The sequence below is a fragment of the Vicia villosa genome, linkage group LG5, assembly GCF_029867415.1.
Source record: "Vicia villosa cultivar HV-30 ecotype Madison, WI linkage group LG5, Vvil1.0, whole genome shotgun sequence".
NCBI lineage: Eukaryota > Viridiplantae > Streptophyta > Magnoliopsida > Fabales > Fabaceae > Vicia > Vicia villosa.
The window spans coordinates 100,075,795-100,099,797 of record NC_081184.1 but is presented as its reverse complement, the minus strand read 5'-3'; the positions used below and the strand labels follow the sequence as shown (position 1 = coordinate 100,099,797).

The 24,003-nt window shown below is 36.9% G+C and overlaps 1 protein-coding gene across 1 annotated transcript; it reads right to left on the bottom strand.

The window, feature by feature from the left end:
- Window positions 1-205: 205 nt before the first annotated feature.
- LOC131605073 (protein FAR1-RELATED SEQUENCE 9-like) lies at window positions 206-2,617 on the bottom strand. Its single transcript, XM_058877471.1, has 2 exons — window positions 2,534-2,617; window positions 206-2,443 (listed from the first exon to the last, which is right to left on the bottom strand). The coding sequence occupies exons 1-2, from the start codon at window positions 2,615-2,617 to the stop codon at window positions 206-208; spliced, it is 2,322 nt and encodes a 773-aa protein (XP_058733454.1).
- Between the last annotated feature and the right edge of the window lie 21,386 nt (window positions 2,618-24,003).

The window sequence follows — 24,003 nt, the reverse complement described above, 5'->3', positions numbered from 1 at the left end:
CAGACTCTGACTTAGGAATTTTTTTTGTGCTGCAAATGCAATTGAGCAACTTACTGATTCAATAAATTTCAGCAGCTATTCACTCACACAATATCAGCAGCTAATCAATTATATCTTCATTTTGAGTTTCAATGATTGAAGATACATCTTACAGAAATGAACCACATAAAAATATATATAAATTTGTTAAATATGTACCTCTAATTTAAGTAGATAGATTAACTTCTTCCTCACTTAATTTTAACTTGCAACTTCTACGATTATGACCATGTTCTCCACACATTTGACAAGACCGTCTTTTGGTAGAGAGTTGATTCATTGACAACTCTAAACTACTCTTGATCCTCGCTGATTGAGACACTCTAACATCATCCTTTTTCCGGCCTTTAGTTTGTGAAATTATTGGATCTCTAATATTTAATTCATACTCCTCATTAACTTCCTCCGAAAAAGTGTTTGTGCTTCCCTGCATTTCATAATCCATCATTGCAGCTTTCTTATACAACTGTTCCAATTCTGATAAAATAAACTTGTATACTTTCTCTGATTTTTCAGCTTTCTCTGATTTTTCAGCAAGATCACATAACAACTGTGTTAGGCTACGCACGTGCATACTTCGCAAAGTTGTTGAGTTACTACTCTCGCATACCAATTTTATTTCACCTGGACCAAATCCAAAGCTCTTATTAGCATCTTTTGTCCAACGTTGTAAAATATAGTTATTTGGAATTTCTACAATATTTTTTGCTTGATAGATTACTAAGATATGCCTGCACAATATCCCCATAAACTCATAAAGTTGGCAGCCACATTTAGCCTCCTTTGTATCAAGATTCACAGTCACAGTAAATGAATCTTGAGACTTAAAACAATTGGACACCTTATAAGTATATTGAGATCCATTTTTTTCAACTTTTTCCTTTATAAATTGACTAACCGTTGTGAGCTCATCTTTGAATTTATTAAAGATGTTTCTTGTATAAACACTTGCAGCGTGCTCTTCAATTTTGGATCTCACACTAAAGATGCGTGAGCGATGCCTAGATTCAAAGTCTTCTTTTCTTTCTTTCTCATAGCGGCTGTCTACTGCTTTGTCAAAATTTACTACAAAATCTCGCAGTGTGGTTGATGAATCAACAAAAGAATCAAAAAAAGCATTGATGCTTTCACTCCTTTGTGTAGTATTCATCCCGGCAAAAAAAGTATTTCTATTATAAACAGGAATCCAAGACTCTCTTATATTGTATAAACCTTGAAGCCATTCGTTTTTCTCCAAATCATATTCGACCATTATATGATTCCAATCATCTTCAAAATCGCGTATGCAGGATGAATCACGAATACATCTTTTAAGATCACGCTTGAACTTAGAGCTTTTATGGTATATGTGTGAAAGCTTCTCTGGAAATTTTTTTCTGATGTGCCATAAACATAAACGATGTCGAGTATGTGGAAAAACCTTAGATATTGCAGCTCTCATTGCCATGTCTTGATCAGTAATTATTGAAAGTGGACTTTTTCCACCCATTGCCTCAAGCCAATTTTCAAACAGCCACGTGAAGGACTTCTCTGTTTCATCTTGTAACAATGCACAACCAAATAAAATAGACTGGTGATGATGATTCAACCCAGTGAAAGGAGCAAACGGCATACAATACTTGTTGGTTTTGTATGTTGTATCAAATGTAACAACATCTCCAAACAAACTATATGCAGATCTTGATCTTGCGTCAACCCAAAAGAAGTTAACCATCCTATCATCATTGTCACATTGTATTGCATAAAAGAAATTTGAATTCTCAACCTGTTTTTTCTTACAGAAATTGAATACTGCTTGAGCATCTCCAACATCTAAATTTCTAGATCGAAGATCTCTAAGATGATTCCAACAATCTCTATTAGAGAATGACTCACCTCCCTTATTGAACATGGCAGCAACTTTCCCTGTTGGTAAACCTTCTTGATTAAACTTCTCAACAAGGTTCTTTACTGATGCACTCATTTTTTTATGACATCTAAGATACTTCACACTCTTTGGGCTTACCATATCATGGTTATGATCATTTTTAAAACCAATGATGGACCATTTATGTCTGTTCCGTGCTTTTGAAGTAATAAGTGTTGCCTTGCAATCGGTTCTTGAAGTTGAGCACCTATTCCTACCTTTTTCCATGACTATATTACTTTTATAGTTACTGATATTGTTGGATATACGTTGACCAGCATTAGAGCATACAAATATGCATAAGTTTTTCTTACTTGAACGAGTACGGATTCCGAATCCTTGTTCCTTTGCAAAGGCTATGTAAAATTTTTTAACATCCTCAGCAGAATCGAATTCTAGCCCAATACGAGGATAAGGATTACCATGTTCATGGACATTAGGAATATGTCCCGAAAAACTATTTGAACTTCTTTCTTTATTATTTTCAGTCATAGTTTCCTATATGTCAAAAGAAAGCAAGTTACAAAATTGTGTCATTACAAAAGAGAATTTTAATGTCAAAAGTTTAAACGCTGTGATATGTAAAACCTGGATATTATAATTCTCTTCGAGTGCCTCTACGGTTTCCCCATCCACGAGTATCTGCATTTGGTTTCTACCTTCCAAGCTCATCTTTATACTTTACGAGAAAAAAATAATACACTGTAAAAAGAATGTGGAAATGTACATCAAAATTCAAACAATAATTTACAATATAAACTAACAACAAATTTACATTAGGTTTGATGTAAGTCTTGACAAAAATAAACAAATATACTAAAAATATAATATGTGAGTGTTTCAGGTGAATGAAAATTCAACCACAAATTTATAATAGAAACTATGAAGTCACATTTTCAATTCATCAAACATCTAGCATGCATATGGTAGAGTGGATATATATTATGCAACACCATAGAATGAGGAAGAAAATTCTATATAATCAAAGTATAAAACAAGATTTAATATGTCATGCTTAATGATTCAACTAGATCCTGTGAATTATAAAAAACTATACTTTAAATTGTAATAAAACATACAATAAGAATTTGTTTTGAGTTGTTTTAGTCACTAACCAAATGAAGTGAAAAAACAAGATAATATGCAGCAGCAGGGGATCAATATCTTTCAACACTCAAAGATTTCTTCCTTTCAAGTATGAAAGACAGCGAAGAATGGTTTTGCCTCTTTTTAAAGAAGACTAATTACTTTAAAGAAAAGAGAAAATAATAAGCTCTCCAAAATCCAGATTTTTTATGGATAGTGAATTTTCATAAAGATTCAAATTCAACAACTCTTTGAAAGAGAGGATTGGCACAGAACGGGAAAAAAAAGAACATTGACACTCGGTAACTCTTTCAAAGTGAGGTTTTGCATGTACAACAAGAAATTTTTAGAAAACATAAGTGTCGATGGTTATGGGTGAGGCAAAGATGAGTGTTAGTAAGGGAGACATGTTAAAGTTTCGACGAAAGCCAATAAAGAGCCGGCGGTGATAGAATGCATGTGAGAACCGGTAAAGAGGATTAGAACAATTGAAGTGTCACGTGACTTTTTAAGTGGAATGATTTTAGCCCTTAGATCAATATTAATAAAGGGATAGGATTTGGTGTCAAATTAAAGTTTGACACCTTGGTGTCATTTGATCCTATCCCATATATATATATATATATATATATATATATATATATATATATATATATATATATATATATATATATATATATATATATATATATATATATATATATATATATATATATATATATATATATGAGGTGAATTAGGGTAAGAAATTTGGGAAAGAATCAATCCTTGATCATGAGGAAATTTGATATGATTTTTTGCACCAAATCTTTCTAATTTGAGCTCCAACCTATTTCATGCATATTTCTCACGTTATATTGGCCCTTGAATTGATTGGAAATTTGATCAAGATATTTGGACATTAACTATATGATCTTTTTATTTATTTGTAATTTTATTTGATTTTATATTGAATTTAGATGACTAAAAACAAATATAAATGAAATAAAATTATAAAATAAATAATATATGACCAATGGGCCTCTTTTGACCTTAAAACCACGTGGGAAACCCAAAAATAAAAGCCCAATACTCAAAACTTGAATTTGCTCATTTAAGGTTTCATGTATTTTTCCATTTTTGCCCAACTTCTGTCAATTATAACTCACTCAATTTTGATCCTATGAAGGTGTTCTAGGACTTTTTGGAAACCTCAAGATGTCCTATACAAGCCACTTTGGAACATATTTTTCATTTAGAGATTTTATCTTGATGATATTGCTCCTGACAAAAAACAGCTTTTTGCGATCTTCTAGAAGGACCTGTAATGTTTTGTCCTATATCTCTTATGCAGAAGCATTTCTGGATCTTGGACCCAACATCAAAGTTGTAGAGAATTGAGTTTCCTTGAGAATGAGATTTGGTTGAGGAATTTCTGATAAAGTATGAGAGAGATACGATCAGTCAAAGTTGGGTTGACTTTTAGTTCAAAACCCTAAATTAGAAACCTTTTGAATTGTTGATTTTTGATCTTTCCTTGATGAAAAATGATAAATTCTTGATGAAATGGTGAATTATACTTCAATATGGTGGTGTTGACAAAAAATTAGGAGTTTTGACTGTACTTTGACCACAATTGACTTTTAGGTCAAACTAGTCGACTGTTGACTTTCTGAGCCATTGAGTGACCAATATTTTGTATTGAGACCTGAAATTTGTTAGGGAGATAGTGTGGAGTGTTATAGGCCATATGGGATGTATTGGAGCTTTTGATCCATTTATTTTTCTTCAGAACAACAAAACCCTAGTTCTTGAACCTTGTTTAGGAGAGGGTGTCTTCGAGCTTTGTACCCTGATTTGAATTTGAATAGGGGAAATAGTATGGGCAAATTTTGGGGTATGACAGCTGCCCCTGTTCAATTTTCTTAAACCTGAAGATGTAGAGTGGTTTGTATGCCAGTCGGAATCTGAAGGTGGAAGAGGATTGAACACTAGAATACCCAGAATTTGCCCTAGCTGATGATGAAGGGACTTTTGTTAGAGATGGGCTTGAAGATGCCATCCAGGTGTTTGGAAAAGATGTATGATGGGGATGGGCTTAAAGATGCCATCCAGATGAGCATGCATTAGACTATGAAGTGTCTGAGAAGTAGTTGTTTGTATGTTGGTCGTGTCATTACTGTTCGTAGTAGATGAATTAGATCTTTGAGAGTTGGTCGTGTCAGCACCGTTCGTAATAACTGAATTAGACTTAGGAAGTAGTTGATTGTGTCCACACCGTTCGTGATGATGGAATGATATTTAAAAGTTGACTGTGTCAGTACCGTTCGTAGCACTTGAATTAGATCTTGGGAAGATGATCGTGTCTACACCGTTCGTGATGATAGAATTAGATTTCTTAAAAGGTTGATCTTGTCAGTACCGTTCGTAGCACTTGAATTAGATCTTGGGAAGATGATCGTGTCTACACTGTTCGTGATGATAGAATTAGATCTCTTATCGTGTCAGCACCGTTCGTAGTAACTGAATTAGACTTTAGAAACAGTTGATCGTGTCCACACCGTTCGTGATGATGGAATTAGATCTCTGAGAGTTGATCGTATCAGTACCGTTCGTAATACCTGAATTAGATCTTGTAAAGATGATCGTGTCTACACCGTTCGTGATGATAGAATTAGATCTCTTAGAGTCGATCGTGTCAGTACCATTCGTAGTAACTGAATTAGATCTTTTTTCGTGTCAGCACCATTCGTAGTAACTGAATTAGACTTTGGGGGATAATTGATCGTATCCACACCGTTCGTGATGATGGAATTAGATCCTTTTGTCGTGTCAGCACCGTTCGTAGTAACTGAATTAGACTGAGGAGGTATTTGATCGTGTCCACACCGTTCATGATGATGGAATTAGATCTCTAAGAATTGATCGTGTCAGTACCGTTCGTAATACCTGAATTAGATCTTGGAATATGATCGTGTCTACACCGTTCGTGATGATAGAATTAGATCTTGGAAGATGATTGTGTCATCACCGTTCGTGGTGAATGAATTCGATCTTCGAGAATGATCGTGTCATCACCGTTCGTAGTAGCTGAATTAGATCATGGAAAGTTAGAGATTTCGTTCATTTGTTTGTACCTGTATTCTGCAATAGGTGTAGCAATTTATATAATGTCATGATGCATGTGAGAAACTTTGTATGTTATGCATGAATTCCTTATGAGGTAATGTATGCAATGTATGAATATGTTTATGACATATGATATGTGAATATGATTTATGTTGTCTTGATTGAGAAAATAAATCTCTATGTCCTTGTGATTTTGTTGTCTGATCTTGTCTTGAAGATGCTCAGCTGGAGATTTATGATTTTTTGCTTGGGGATGAAGGCGATTCGAATGATTGATCTTGATGTACCCTGACCGGGGATAAGAGAGATGAATGACCTTGTTTGGAGAAGAGAAAAAGTGTTGGGGAACTGACAATATCGAAGATAAAAACTCCGTTGAGGAACTAAGTCTTTGTTGGGACGAGAACATTTGAAGGTATCTTCTTAATGATTACTCTGTGGGGATATGATCCTATGAAACCGACTTTGTGGGAAAGTATGGATGTCTTGAACGTTGCCCCCAGTATTATATTAACTGTCATTCCTGGATTTGTATTGATTGGAACACACTAATGAGTATTGACCGAAGTGTTCAATATGACTTGCATAGCTTTGCCCCAGCTATTAGGGAATTTGAAGAGATTCTCCTCGCGATGACTTTATGAGGTGTGTACTATGGGCGACATGCCCCTAGTAATCATAGACTTAGGATGATGCCCCATGTTGACTGGGAAGTAGCTGCAGATCCACTTGGGTGTATGCCCCTGGTTGTTTGGAATCTTGAGAGATTCTTGGAATCTTGACCTGATTGCCCCAGGTTGATTAGATAAACCATGTCATGCCCCCTTGTATACATAAGAAACATTGCTTCTGAAGTGACTTTGTCTGTCGGGATAACTTTCAGTCATTAGTTGTACCATGTGCAAATTCTTTCTGATGCTAACACTTGAAATTATGTAGCAGAATATGTTTAATAATGAATTCATGAGATGCAATGCATATGTCTGTCTTGAATTTTTTGAAAAACATTAAAACGGGAGATGTAAAAGCGTGATACTTGTAAAACGTGATGTTTGTAAAAACAAAATATCAACTCAGCATTTGTGGTAAACCTTAAGGAGTCAGGATACCCTTTTGGTGACAATATGCTTTCGAACTAACCATGCTTCAGTTAGGACTTTCAAGGGTTGTAACGTGGCTTGGTTCACGGTTTAAGAAATAAAGGATAACGGCTCAAAATTTATTTGTACCCATCCCAATCTTCGTGATGTTCTTCGATCTTACGCTCAGTTAACTTTGCATTTCAGAACTTTTGAAGTCGTAATTTTGACATTTGATGATGGTTGAAGCACCAGAAGTTTATTTGGACAGGCAGTCATCCTTTTTTGTAATTTTTTATTTTGTCGAGGATTTGTAGTGACCTTGTTTTTGACTTTGTTGTCCCTAACTTTTGCCTGAGCTGTTTATTTTGAGATTACAGTCAGCGGGATATTTCCATTTTCGATAAGTCTCCTTCATAGGTTTTGACTTAACAATTCTTTTTTTTCTTTTAATAGATGTTGACTGTCTGTCTTAACGGTTACGGGAACCCATCAATATTTGTGTAAAAGCATACTGGCATGATTGAGTTAACTGAGTAACTACCCTGCCCCGAGTTATGATTAAGGGTTTAATCTGTACGGAAAAAAACTTCTACTTCTTAGGCTCAAAGGGGTTGACGAGGGATTAACATCCTTATATCTCCAATGTTTAGGAATTGAAACAATGCCTGTACATAGTCAACATAGTCTGTTCAAAAGCATACTGTATGAGGTTGCGGTATCATTTTTGTCATCCTCCCTTAAAAGGCTTACAGCTTAGCAGGAGTTGAATATCACAAAACATATGTAAAGTAAAGACGCAATTTAAAATGAGTGATAGCGAAATAATTTATTCAAGACAAACATATGCAATGCACTGATGATGATTATTAAGAAAAATAATGTCTATCATAAGTCGAATGTTTAAATAAACAGAGAAGAAACATGCAAATGATCTAAAAAGTTCATCCTTCTAGACATCTAATCGGTCTTGTCGTGATTAGGCACGGGAGCAGTGATCCCTACAGGATTCTTGGGATGAGGGAATTCAATCTCACCAGCATCGATCATATCTTGGATCTTGTTCTTTAATGGCCAACAATCATTCGTATCATGTCCAGGGCTATTCGAGTGATATGCGCACCTCGCATTGGGCTTATAGCTAGGAGCGGAAGTGTTGGGATTCACAGGAGGATCCCTCAAAGTAATTAGCCCTTTCTTCAACATCTGTTGCAATGCTTCAGCCAAAGTCATGTTGATCTTTGTGAATTGTCTTTTAGGCGCGTTATGTTTACGTTGTGGTTGTGATGCTGGTGTGGAGATCAGAACTCCCCTAACCTGTTGGTTGCATTTGTCTCGACCTTTCTGGTTGTGCACAGCATTAGCCATGTAAGGCTCCTCAGTTGAATTGAATTCAATGATCTTGTCGTCAATTAAGTCTTAGATCTTATGCTTCAATGGTCCACAATCTTCCGTGTCATGACCAGGACTATTCGAATGATAAGCACATCTCGCATGGTACTTATACCCAGGAGTGGGATTGGTAGGAAATGAATATAAAGGCAATAGAGTTATCAAGTTCTGATCGAGCAGTTATTGTAGAGCTTGAGACAACGGCATGTGCAACGGAGCGAATGATCGTTTGGGTTTGGATTTCCATTTACCTTGACCATCTTGTTGCCTATGTTGATCCTTTTCCTTGATCAGAAGTGTCTTCAATTCTTCTTGCCCCTTGGTTGAGGAATTTCTGATAAAGTATGAGAGAGATACGATCAGTCAAAGTTGGGTTGACTTTTAGTTCAAAACCCTAAATTAGAAACCTTTTGAATTGTTGATTTTTTATCTTTCCTTGATGAAACATGATCAATTCTTGATCAAATGGTGAATGATACTTCATTATGGGGGTGTTGACAAAAAATCAGGAGTTTTGACTGTACTTTGACCACAGTTGACTTTTAGGTCAAACTAGTCGACTGTTGACTTTCTGAGCAATTGAGTGACCAATCTTTTGTATTGAGACCTGAAATTTGTTAGGGAGATAGTGTGGAGTGTTATAGGCCATATGGGATGTATTGGAGCTTTTGATCCATTTATTTTTCTTCAGAACAACAAAACCCTAGTTCTTGAACCTTGTTTAGGAGAGGGTGTCTTTGAGCTTTGTACCCTGATTTGAATTTGAATAGGGGAAATAGTATGGGCAAATTTTGGGGTATGACAGCTGCCCCTGTTCAATTTTCTTAAACCTGAAGATGTAGAGTGGTTTGTATGCCAGTCGGAATCTGAAGGTGGAAGAGGATTGAACACTAGAATACCTAGGAATCTGCCCTAGCTGACGATGAAGGGAGTTTACCGGAAAACACTGTAAACAATTACGGACCTGTTTTTAAAGCTATTAGTTCTCCATTACCCATAACTTTACCCATACTACACTCATTCCTACTCATGTAGCTTCACACTGACACAGTCTCATTTACCCTAATAATTCTGCTACATTGGGAAATACAACAGTCCCACCACCCCCAAACTTTCTCTCACCCTTGATATGACCCTCATATCCTAATCCTCCAAACATCTTTCAAAACACCCTAATCTACACTATCCTCATCACTCACCCATATCCTCCCCCACTTACCCCTTATTATATTCCCCAACCATCATTTAGAATTCCAAAGTTAGAGCTAGTTGTATTCGATGAACCCATCGCCTTAGAATGGTTGTTTCAAGCTTATCAATTCTTCAGTTTTTTTCAAATACCGCTAGACAATCGTATATCCTTGGCTGCTTTTTATATGAAGGGTGATGCTTTATATTGGTTTAAATGGATTCATCATAATCAACCGTTGTTAGATTGATTCTCTATTACAAAAGCTTCGGAATTACGATTCGGCCCCTTTACTTGTGTTAATCATCAAGCTGAATTATTCAAGTTAAAACAAGAGGGCTTAGTTCTTGATTATCAAGCTAAATTCGAAAAGTTAGGAAACCAAGTAGTGGGATTTCCCCCAAGAAGCTATCCTTAATTGCTTTATTTCTGGTTTAGCAACAAATATTAAAAATGAAATGACAATTCACCACCCAACTTCCATCTCTCAAGCCATTGGCCTTGCCAAATCGATCGATTCTAAATTAAAAGATATCAAGCCCAAATTCCAAAGAACCTTTTCGACACGCCTTATAAATGTTCCAACATTACCCTCCCCCCTCAATGTCCTAATCTTCCCAAAGCCCAACCATCTACTGTTCCCAACAAACTCCGCCCCCTAAACCTTAACCAACATCCCAACCTCCTAAGCTCCCTACTAGATAATTATCCCAAACTCAACTACAAGAACGCCGTGCCCAAGGACTTCACTATAATTTTGACGAAAAATTTATTCTCGGACACAAGTGTGCTTCTAGAAGATTCCTCTTACTATTAGTTGAGAATGACTCACACCAATCAAACCAATTAGAGGAAGTTTGCATTGACTCAAAAATTGGTGAAACTGATTTTAGTGATACTTATTTCCAACTGTCAACTTAAGTTGTAACTGGTCAATTCTCCCCACAAACTCTCAAATTCAAGCGCCTGGTCAGCGGATTACAAGTGATGGTCCTCATTGATACAAACATCACTCAAAATATCTTACAACTTCGCATCGCCCAACATCTCAACCTTAAAGCCACACCATTCCACAATTTTCAATAATTATAGGAAATGGATCTCATTTACAATGCCAAGGAATTTATAATAAGCTTACTCACCCTCCCCTTTTACTTATTGCCTATTGAAGGCGGTAATGTTGTGCTTGGAATGGCTTGGTTATGTTCCCTTGGACCAATTCAAGTAGATTTTTCGATCCCATCCATAACATTCACCCATAATAAAGCCCAATAACCTTGAAATAGGATCCTAAATCAAAACCAACTCATACAAACATCCACCAACTCTGCAAACTCATACACACATACTTTATCGCTTCCTTACATCTTATGACTTTTTACAATTTATACTCTCAAAACAACAGGGAACCAACTCTCACAAACTTGGACAACCTTCCCACATCCCTTCCTCCAAAAATTTCCATTCTTTTACACAACTATGTGTCTGTGTTTCAATCCCTAAGCGGTCTTCACCCTTAAGACCGCATGATTACCACATCCCTCTCTTACTAAATACTTCTCCAATCAATGTGAAACCCTACCGTTATCCCCATAATAAAAAATAAGCAATGATGTCTATCATACAAGACATGTTAAGGGAAGAAACAATTATCCCAAGCAACAACCCATTCTCTTCCCTAGTCTTACTAGTTAAAAAAGGATGGGACTTGGCGTTTATATGTTGATTATCGTGCTTTAAATGCAAGGACAACCAAAGACCAATTTCCTAACCTACCATCGATGAAATTTTAGATGAACTTGGTGCCACAAATTTTTTCACCAATATAGACTTACGCTCAGTCTGCCATCAGATTCGCGTTGTATTAGAAGATACACACAAAATGGATTTTCACACTTTTGACGGTCATTATGAATTCCTCGTGATGTCGTTTGGGTTGTTTAAGTATTTTTTATGGCATTTTGATTTACAAAGCTAACTTGCGTGATCATTTAGTTCATTTGACTGTTGTTTTTAACTTATTACAAACACATACTTTTGTTGCAAAGTTATCTAAGTTTGTTTTTGTAGTGGATACAATTCATTACCTAGGTCATGTGATTTATGTTGAATTTGTTGCACCAGATCTAGAAAATTTTCAAACCATTTTGGATTGGCCTGAATCGCTATCACTCACGGCTCTTAGAGTATTTTGGATCTCACCAGTTTTTACAGGCACCTTGTGCACAATTATGCCACTCTCACCACTCCTCTAACCGATTCGCTTCATTCTAGTAAATTTTTTTGGAGTATAGAGGCTAGTATGGCCTTTACAAAATTGAAAATAAAAATAACTGACATGTCGGTGCTGGCTTTTCCAGACTTCACAAAAACATTTATTTGTTGAGACTGATGCTTCAGGTGTAGCTATCAGAGCTGTTTTATTGCAAGAAGGGCATCCACTCGCTTTCTTTAGCAAGAAAATGTGTCATAGAATGCAAGTTGCTTTAGTGTATGTGCGAGAAATGTTTGTTTTCACATAATCCATCAAGAAATGGCGACAATATCTGATTGGGAAAACCTTACACATCTACACAGATCAGAAAGTCTTAGAAATTATTTATTACAAAAGATTCAAAAACCAGAACAACAAGAATGAGAAGTTAAACTTCAAAGTGTCAGCTTTGAAATTTTTTACAAACCTGGATAATCGTGCGGATGTGGTAATCCCATGATCATGATCTGGATATATATGGCCAAAAACATACAATCAATTTATGACCATCGGTACATGTAAACCTTTATGTTTGTATTTTTGTTGGTGCTATCGGTATATGTATATATATATATATCCAAATCATGATCATGGGAAAAACCCTTTAAGGCGATCGATTGATGTATGTTTGTAATCCCATGATCATGATTTGGGATCGATCGATTGATATATATATAATTTCTATGTTTGAAACCATATTGATATTATTTATATTGTTCATATTGTTGTCATTGATCGGTGGTTGTGCTTCTTAGGAATTTTTGTTGATATTTGGATGATAATATGTTTGTGTTGTGTATTTGTTCTATTTTGAGCGATCAACGACCGAATAAGGCTTAGGAAACAAAAATCCCAAATGATCTATTTTTCACGAGAGATTCACATAACAGGATAATCTAGAAATCTAAAAATAATATGAAAAGTCAAAAAATTGGGTACGGACTATACAAACTGTAGAAACTGTGCGCAGAGTGTACAGACTACAGGCAGAATGTACGGACTATGGGCGCACTATACAAACTCCTGGAGGACTGTACGAACGTCAGGTGGAATGTACATGCAGCGATTTCGACGACAGTTCGGCATTTTCGGGTTTCATATCCTTTCGACGAGTTTTGAGCAATTTTTGAGTTCAATGACTTTTGGTTACCCTGTTGATAAGTCTAATAGTAAAATTTGTTGCATGAGAGTTATTTTGAGTCAAATTATTACTTGAGTGCAGCCAAAGAGTTATTTGACAATTTATATCAATCATACAAGAGTTGTCAGTTGAGCATTTTATGGTACTTTAGAGTTGTTTTGAGCTAAGGACAAAGGTTGAAACCTTTTTGATGAGTGGAGAGTATAAAATAAATAAGGGTTAAATATACGTCACCCGACTACAATGTAAGCGATATTTGGTTTACCCTAATTTAATTTTTTATTCTCCTTTTATAATATGAAGATTCTCTTTCTACGACCCCTGGGTTCACTATTCCAACCCAGATTCCCATTTTAATCTAAGGTGGCAAGAATTTTTGTAATTTTTAATTATTTTTTAACGATGTAGTTGACCAATTTGGATTTTTCTTTTCCTTTTTCATTATTTTAATTCCACCTAGGCTTTTTTATTAAATTTGGAATTGAATGATAAAACATGAAAAATCACAAAATATGGTGCCAATTGTTATGAAAGGGCATGGGTTCAATACCCATTAGTATCATATTTTTTATTATTCGAACACCCAAACTTCAAACAATAATAATACAACAAGCGTTCAACAATAATAAAAGACACTAGTAATTTTATGTTGTTTCACTATTAATAAGGTTAATCCAGTCCACCCACTAAGAGTGATTTTGCCTTATCAAAATGGACGTAATTCATTAATCAATTATTTGATTTCAACCTCAATGACCAACTGTCAATGACATCTCAAGGATCCTGACGAAACCTTTAGACCCTTAAAAAACTTTGTGCCACCAAAATGGAACTTCTTCGCTACTTGAATGGATCTTGAGCAAAAGACATAGTGACACAGCCATAGAGCGAGGAATGCAATATGCTCTCGATCAGACACTTCGTCAGATTGCTTATCGTGACAGTGTTTGATATGGGTATTGTACGCTGCTCTAGAGACGTCGAAGCCAATTGAATCTTCAACCATTTAGGACGGGTCAAAATTTTCGCCAACAAGTTTAAGTCCGACAATAGTAGCTATGTCGAAAAGGGTCGGTGTCATCATTCCACAAGGGAGATGAAAATTTTGGTGAGTGCTATCCCAAAAATACAAGGAAGAAACTAGCATGCTGGAGCAATTGGCAGGTCCTACTTTTGAGAGTTCGATTAGGTTGAAGATACCCATATCTTTCCAGAATTGAGATTTCTTCCATTCTACCTTCACTAACCATGCTAAATAATCCTTAGAGTCTCTAGATAAGCGAGAGGATCAAAAAATCCTAAACCTGTTATGTTAGACGCTGGCCTAAGGATCTAGAGGGGGGTGAATAGATCTCACAGAGTTTTTCGGAGTTAATTGAACTTTAAGCGAAAGCGGTTCTGAATCAACTCGCGTCTATTCCGAACCACTATTGAAACGATTGTATATGTGTTAAAACCACTAAATAGCTTGAGATAAACGATAAGAGAATACCCTATAGAATCAATATGACGCTCTAATGAAAATCGATTAACTTCTTATATGATGAACGATGTTTGCAATGCAGTAATAGTGAAAGAAGCAAAAACACAAACACTTGGTGATAATGATCAAATTGATAGTGATTCAATGTGTGATGAATTGTGATGTTTATACAAGTTCTTAATTCACAATTTTAACACTTGAATCGTTGATCAATTTGCAATTATAACCGAATATGAACAGAACGTAAATGAAAAGATAAAAGCGGCAAGAACACGATATTTGTTTAGGCAGTTCGTCGATCGTCCTCGCTACGACTACGTCTGCCCCCAATTCCAAACTGAAATTGGGAAATCTTCCATTAATGTTGAAAGCAGTTTATACAAAGAAGATAACAAAGCGATAAACAATAAACCAAATTTGTCGATCCTTTGAATCTTCTTCCCCCTTAATCTTGAGTCAGATTAAGGTCTTCCAAGAGCTTCACTTTGATCCCTTTCTGCAGTGTCTTGAATTGCTCGAACACTTGTTCTTCAATCTTCACACTCAGCTGGATCCTTGATGAAGCTTCTTGATAAAAACCCCCAAAATTCACATATCTTGGAGGACAAAACCCTCAGATTTTATTCACCAAAAACCCCACAAATCTTCACCCACTAGGAATCTTCAATTCCGTTCCATGGACGTTATCGAACTCGATCACTAACCCTCAACACAAGAATGATTATGTGTAATTGTGTTGGAGATGATGAAGAACGAAGATGAGAAGCCTTTGTGTATCTTTCAGTTGTTGGTGTTGAAAAGCGATAATGAACCTTGGACAATATATATGAGAGCTTATCAGTTGGAGCAGAGAAAACCAGAAATTTTGGCATTTTTGATCAGATAGGTCGACCTCTTGTAGTGCTTAGGTCTACCTAACAGAGCTGCATATCTTTTGGATGTCATTTGTTCCCAGTTAGGTCGACCTGTTAAAGAAGTAGGTCGACCAGAATCCACTTCAGATGCGTTTTGGGGACCTTTCCTCAGATTAGGTCGACCTAGTTGTTGTGTAGGTCGACCTAGCAGAATGATATGTAAATTTCTTCATTTTAGGTCGACCTGTGTTGGGAGTAGGTCGACCTGACTGCTGTTTTTCTGAGTTCCTCTTATTTTGCTTGTGTTGAGTCGACCTATATGCATAGTAGGTCGACCTGCTCTGTCATGAGTGACCAATGCTTGCTTTTCTTTGAGTTCTTCAGCTTGTGCCTTGTTGCTTGTATGCTTGTTGAGTTTGCCATGAATCAAAAACATCTTTGTGATATGTGGTATTGTATTCACATACTCCCCCTTTTTGATGATGGCAAGCCGGTAGTAGAAGCTTTGGCACTAAGTGGTAAAAGCTCCCCCGTACACTCAGCATCTATTCACTCAGCTGAGCTCCCCCGTACACTCAGCATCTATCTCCCCCTTTGACAACATCAAAAGAGATACAAGAAAACAGAAGAGGAGAGTAACGAGAGAAACATAGATAAAACGCTAGCATTCATAGTATAATAGATAAAAGGTAGATAGTGATAACATGAGAGCCAAACATGTTTAAAGGTACACTTTAACATACATGATAATCCAAGAGATTAACAAAAAAGGCACAGTACGGCAATATGTAAGAATATAACATAATGATAATGAAATGAAATGCAATAATATGATGATATGATGGAGAATGCATCCTAACGCCTGCCCCTTCTTCCTCTTCCTCTTTGAAATGTATGAGGACGATCCTCTTCAACTTGTTCCAACAAATCAAGCACAGATAGATTGAGAGTGTTGAAGCTTTGGCTTATGTTGGCATGACGATGCAATGCCGTTTCCTCAAAGTGATTCTGTCTTAGAGTCGAGTTGGAGGCAAAAGTCTCAAAATCGTTTTTGTGGTCTTGAACCAAGCTGTACAACGATTGATATTGTCGTTGTTGTTCGTCATAGCGATCTTGTTGGAGCTGTTGCATTTGTTGGAATTGGAGCTGTTGTGTGTCGAAGTGTTGTTGTTGTAGGAGTTGCATATTCTCTAACATGGAAATGATGTTGGTTTGATCCGGCGGAGGCGGAGCCGTGTATCCCCAAGGGATATCCTGTTGTTGTGGAGGAACATATCTCCAATTTGCATCCGTATCTTGTGCAACATCTTCCATGTGATGATCATCATCATTTGCATTGTCTTGATCAAGTCCTTCTTCTTCATTACCTGCATTGTTTCCAAACTCCGTGGGATCATCATAATTGTAAATAACCTTCCCGATTCCCTTTTGAATGAGATAGTAGGTTTTCCTAACTAGATTCCAATGGTATCCCATAAGAGTCAAGGTGGTTTGTGAGAATTCTTGAGATTGGTGTATGCTGATGTAGTGTAAGTGATCAAGCCGCATGCCGAAATGATTGACAATTGTTTGAATGATTGATCCATAACACAGGGCTGTAGTTTTCTGTTGGACCTCATGAAACTTAGCAGCTAGGAAGTAAGGCCAATGTATACGCGTTCTGTTTTGCAGCAGATACATGAGCACAACTTCATTCCTTTCAATTCTTGAGTACCCTCCTGCTCTTGGTCGAATGATTCTTGAGATGACCCAATTTAGGAGCCTAGGATCTCGCTTCAGGTGACCGGTTGTTATTGTTTCATTAGGTTTGTCAAAGACGGAAGGGTCTTTGAGGATAGATTTCATGTAGGCCACATGGTCATAGTTTCCCGGTACATCCCCGTCTTCCATACAGAATTCATCACCTACAATTTTGAGACCAAAGATACTAATCCAAGCCCGTTTGTCAACAACATGCGACCTAGAGCCCATTTTGAATCGGAAATTACAACCATCCCCTTTTGTAAATCCTGCATAGAAAGCCCTGACGGTATTTTCACAGTACGGAGTATCACATTGCACTAAGGGATGAATATTTTGATGTTCAATCAAAGCAGCGACATCGGGGATATGCATGTTTTTGACAAGATTTGGATCATAGGTATATTGCTTAACAATTTTTCTTTTCATCTGCCATTTCTCAAAATTTTCCCTACAATCAGGATGAACAAGAGCACTTACCGGTTGAGATGATGAACCAGAGGCAATTTCCTTTCCCTTTCTTGATTTTGGAGGCATGGTTGTTGAGTAGTAGAGTGAGAGAGATGATTTATGACAGATTTTGTGCTTGAGGAATTAGGGTTGGCCGTACAAGTGATATGCAAATGAGCAAAAGAGGTAAAGGAAATGGTTATATATGAAAGGATATGGGTCGGGTCGACCAACAGACCCACTTTTGGAAATTTTTGACGCAGTAGGTCGACCTAATGTAGAGCTTGGTCGACCTAACAGGAAGGCTGTTAAAAAAATTGCAGTTTAGGTCGACCTAAAAGAAGGGTAGGTCAACGTAACTGGGAGTTTTAACAACATTTCTGAAAGAAGACTTGGTTAGGTCGACTCAGAGACATATTAGGTCGACCTAAATCCCAAAATTTTTGAAAATGCTCTATATATGATGTGTTTATGCCTAGTTACTTGGTGTATGTTTATAATATGATATGCTATGATTGATGATGAAGCACATGCATGAGTACGAGAGATATATGAATGAAGTCACTATAAGCATGTTAATTGATAGCATATTATAGTCATCAATAATATTTTTGGAAGTGAACAACAACCACGTTACCGCCTTCTCAGTATGTAGGTGTCACCGTTTAGTGGAAGCCTTTAGTCATTGTGGAATGATGCCTGGCTTGATAATGAACTACCTTTACACTAAGAGAAATGTTAGCTTGAGAACAACCAATATATAGATATAAAGTAAAGGAATAACTTTAAGAGAAAACAAACGTAATTTTCCCAAATTAGAGATATCGAGTATCCCTAATTCCCTACGAATGTTGAAGTATTGCTCCATTGCTAGAGGTTTGGTGAAGATGTCAGCTAGTTGCTTCTTGCTTTCTACATGTTCAAATGTAACGTCTCCTTTCTCTACATGATCTCTTAGGAAGTGATGCCTTATTTCAATATGCTTGGTTCGTGAGTGTAAGACAGGATTTTTACTCAAGTTTATGGCACTTGTGTTGTCGCACATGATAGGTATACGATCAAGCTTAATACCAAAGTCAAGAAGTTGTTGCTTGAGCCATAATATCTGCGCACAACAGCTTCCGACAGCTACATATTCTGCCTCAGCAGTAGATAATGCAACCGATACTTGTTTCTTGCTATGCCAACTTATCAACGAATTTGAGAATAGATGACATGTTCCACTGGTGCTTTTTCTATCGGATTTGCAGCCAGCAAAATCTGAGTCGGAGAATCCTACCAAATAGCACTCATTTCCCTTTGGATACCATAGGCCATATGTAGTAGTTCCGCGTAAATATCTCAGAATTCTTTTGACAGCTTTTAAGTGAGATTCTTTTGGACAAGATTGATATCTTGCACACATACACACACTAAACATAATGTCTGGTCTTGAGGCAGTAAGATACAATAGTGAACCTATCATGCCTTGGTACAATTTCACATCAACCTCTTTACCTTTCTCATCTTTGTCTAGGTTAGTATTTGTTGCCATAGGTGTGTCAATCTCCTTCGCTTCACTCATTCCAAATCTTTTGAGCAACTCTGTACAGTATTTAGTTTGACTTACACACGTTCCATGACTGAGTTGCTTGATTTGTAGGCCAAGGAAGAAATTTAGCTCACCCATGAGACTCATCTCAAATTCACTCTGCATAAGCTTAGAAAAATCTTTGACAAGTTTTGCATTAGTAGATCCAAATATAATATCATCTACATAAACTTGGACTAAGAGAACATCTTTATCTTTTCTTTTAATAAAGAGAGTAGTGTCAACTTTACCCCTAGAGTACCCTTGACTAAGAAGAAATTTGCTCAAACGTTCGTACCAGGCCCGAGGGGCTTGTTTAAGACCGTATAGAGCACGTTTCAGCTTATAAACATGAGTTGGATACATGTAATTTTCAAAGTCGGGTGGCTGAGCAACATAGACTTCTTCATTTATATATCCATTTAGAAAGGCACTTTTAACATCCATTTGGAATAGTTTGAAGTCTTTAGAACACGCATAGGCAAGTAAGAGGCGAATAGCTTCGAGACGTGCTACAGGAGCGTATGTCTCTTCATAATCAATACCTTCCTCTTGATTATAACCTTGGGCAACTAATCTAGCTTTGTTTCTAGTAATAACGCCGTTTTCATCAAGTTTGTTACGAAAAACCCATCTAAAGCCTATTACTTGATGATCTCCCGGATGAGGGACTAAGTCCCAAACATCATTCCGTTTAAATTGGTTTAATTCTTCTTGCATGGCCATTAGCCAATGCTCATCAAGTAATGCGTCCTTAGCATTTTCAGCTCAACTTGTGAAACAAAAGCAAAATGATGACAAAAGTTACTTATCTTTGAGCGTGTTGTAACGCCCTTTGAGATGTCTCCTATTATGTTGTCAATTGGATGGTCTTTCACATTTGTCCAGGCCTTAGGAAGTTCTTCATTGTTTGAGATGCTTTCCTTTTCATTTTCATCATGAGACTCATCTTTCTCTTTATCAGCATCTTTCTTTACAATATTTTCATTCTCATCTTCCTTATCTTGGACAATGTCTTCAGTGGATGGACCTGCACCATTAAACAAAAGACCTTTCTCGACATATTTTGTATAAGATTCATCAAAAGACACGTGTACTGACTCTTCTACTATAAGTAATCTTTTATTATATACCCGATATGCTTTGCTAGATTGTGAGTTACCAAGGAAGATGCCCTCACCAGCTTTAGCATCAAATTTACCAAGATTATCCTTACCATTGTTCAAGACAAAACACTTGCAACCGAATACATGGAGATGAGATACATTTGGTTTTCTACCTTTTAGTAATTCATAGGGAGTTTTGTTCAGTATAGGACGTATTATTATCCTATTCAAAACATAACATGCGGTGCTAATCGCGTCAGCCCAGAAATACTTAGGTAGACTACCCTCAATCAGCATTGTTCTTGCCAACTCCTCTAGAACCCGATTTTTACGTTCAACCACACCGTTTTGTTGTGGTGTTCTAGGAGCTGAAAAGTTATGCTCAATTCCATGTTTATCACAGTATTTTTCAAAAAGATAGTTTTCAAACTCTCCACCGTGATCACTTCGAATTGCAACTATTTTGGTGCTCATTTTATTTTGACATAATCTTGCAAATTGTGTGAAAGCTGGAAAAGTTTGATCCTTACTAGGTAGAAAGATTGTCCAACAAAATCTAGAGTAATCATCGACAATGACAAAACCATAGATGTTTCCACCTATGCTTTTAGTCCTTGAAGGGCCAAAAAGATCCATGTGAAGTAGTTCAAGAGGGCGTGATGTAGAAACCACGTTCTTTGATTTAAAAGAGATTTTTGTTTGCTTTCCCTTTTGACAAGCATCACATAGATGATCTTTTGAAAACTTCATTTTAGGTAAGTCGATTACTAAATCTTTTGTGACAACTTTATTAAGTAAGTCAAAATTTATGTGGGCGAGACGTCTATGCCAAAGCCATGAGTCTTCGCCTAGAGCAACTAGACACTTGGTACTAGACTTGGATACCTCATCCAAGTTTAGCATATAGATGTTGTTTACTCTTAAGCCGTTAAACATAATATCTCTTTTCTTAGTATGTTCTATTGTGCAGCCAGAATTTGTAAACATTACTTTAAAATCTTTGTCGCACAATTGACTTATACTTAAAAGATTATGCTTAAGGCCTTCTACTAGCAGTACATCAGTTATAGTAGTGGTAGAGGGGTTACCTACACTTCCTTTACCAAGTATGGCTCCCCGATTGTTATCTCCATAGGTGACATACCCCTTTTTCTTTGCGTGAAACTCAACGAAAAGAGATATGTCTCCCGTCATGTGTCTTGAACATCCGCTATCAAGGAACCACAACCTTTCGGCAATGTCAAGACACTTTTCCTGCAAAATTAATTTAGAGAGGGAGGTCCCCAATTTTCATTGGGTCCTTGGTAGTGAGTACATAATTTGTTGCACTTGGGCAACCATTGAAATACTCCTTTAGGAACTAAAATCCTCCTAAATTTGCATTTTTCAATGGTATGACCCTTTTTGCAACAATAATGACAGGTAATATGATGAGAATATGCTGTTTTGCTAGTTGATACTTTTGGTACAAAAGTGTATTTACTACATAAAGGAGTATACGATCTTTTGAACTTATTTGGATCAACCGCAAAAGTCACTTTTGGTTGTAGAGCCTTGTCTAATTTGGCTTTTAGATCTCTTACTTCTTTTTGCCAAATGTGACATGTCTCACAACCAAACCATAGATAAGGTATCTCATTCTCAACTAAAACTTGCTTTTGAAGAATTACATAGAGATGCAATTGAAGCTTTCAAACTTGAATCGTTGATCAATTTGCAATTATAACCGAATATGAACAGAACGTAAATGAAAAGATAAAAGCGACAAGAACACGATATTTGTTTAGGCAGTTCGTCGATCGTCCTCGCTACGACTACGTCTGCCCCCAATTCCAAACTGAAATTGGGAAATCTTCCATTAATGTTGAAAGCAGTTTATACAAAGAAGATAACAAAGCGATAAACAATAAACCAAATCTGTCGATCCTTTGAATCTTCTTCCCCCTTAATCTTGAGTCAGATTAAGGTCTTCCAAGAGCTTCACTTTGATCCCTTTCTGCAGTGTCTTGAATTGCTCGAACACTTGTTCTTCAATCTTCACACTCAGCTGGATCCTTGATGAAGCTTCTTGATAAAAACCCCCAAAATTCACCTATCTTGGAGGACAAAACCCTCAGATTTTATTCACCAAAAACCCCACAAATCTTCACCCACTAGGAATCTTCAATTCCGTTCCATGGACGTTATCGAACTCGATCACTAACCCTTAACACAAGAATGATTATGTGTAATTGTGTTGGAGATGATGAAGAACGAAGATGAGAAGCCTTTGTGTATCTTTCAGTTGTTGGTGTTGAAAACCGATAATGAACCTTGGACAATATATATGAGAGCTTATCAGTTGGAGCAGAGAAAACCAGAAATTTTGGCATTTTTGATCAGATAGGTCGACCTCTTGTAGTGCTTAAGTCGACCTAACAGAGCTGCATATCTTTTGGATGTCATTTGTTCCCAGTTAGGTCGACCTGTTAAAGAAGTAGGTCGACCAGAATCCACTTCAGATGCGTTTTGGGGACCTTTCCTCAGATTAGGTCGACCTAGTTGTTGTGTAGGTCGACCTAGCAGAATGATATGTAAATTTCTTCATTTTAGGTCGACCTGTGTTGGGAGTAGGTCGACCTGACTGCTTTTTTTCTGAGTTCCTCTTATTTTGCTTGTGTTGAGTCGACCTATATGCATAGTAGGTCGACCTGCTCTGTCATGAGTGACCAATGCTTGCTTTTCTTTGAGTTCTTCTGCTTGTGCCTTGTTGCTTGTATGCTTGTTGAGTTTGCCATGAATCAAAAACATCTTTGTGATATGTGGTCTTGTATTCATATGTTATTCATATAATCTAATTTGACAGGCTCATCCATCGAAGGATTTCCTTGTTGATCAGGATGTGGTTGTTCATCAGTGTGAACTTAATCCTTCGTGTTAGGTTTTCTAATGTTTGCTATGGGTTTATACCTATCATAAGTAGGGAAGAAGTGTTTATGTTTTTCAGGGTCGACTCTTGGATCTGCTATGGGTCCTAACATGGAATATGTTTTTGCAGTTATGGAGATATGGATTAATACCTGAGAATTATAGATTCTTCTTTGTTCTTTAGTGAACAGTTCGGGTATGTATTGTTGATTTTCGAACAACTTGAGGTCCTTGAAGCTTGGTGACTAGAGGTAGCCCAAAAGATTTCTTGTTCTTTTGAATCTTCTTTGAGTCTTTGTTAGATGTGCTAAAGGTAGCCATTGATAATGGAGGAGGGTGTTTGAAAATAGATGCAACGATGAAGAAGATGAAGATTAGAGAGCAAAAAACTTGTATAAAATCCAGAGAGAGAGAGAGAGAAAAGTGTTTGGAATGGGTTGAGAAGTTCATTTACAGGTTATAGAACTTAACCATTTCCGTGAAGTGCATTTGAAAGTGGATTTCATGAGTGGGACGCGTGTATGTCGGACGATTTGTGGGAAGTGGTGGCAGTTATGACTACCCACGATTTCGAAGAAGCTAAGAATGTCTTGATTGAGGAAGATCCGCACGTGAAGTCTGAAGAGACGTTTTGGAAAAAGTGTCATAATGACTGTGACGTCATTAGAACTGAAAGGTTTGGTGTCGAAATAATCGGTC

Excerpts from the sequence above, each read along its gene's own strand:
- LOC131605073 (XM_058877471.1), bottom strand. The coding sequence starts at position 2,617 with ATGAGCTTGGAAGGTAGAAACCAAATGCAGATACTCGTGGATGGGGAA. Across the intron at positions 2,444-2,533 it reads AAGAGAATTATAATATCCAG|GAAACTATGACTGAAAATAA; the intron begins GTTTTACATATC and ends TTTGACATATAG.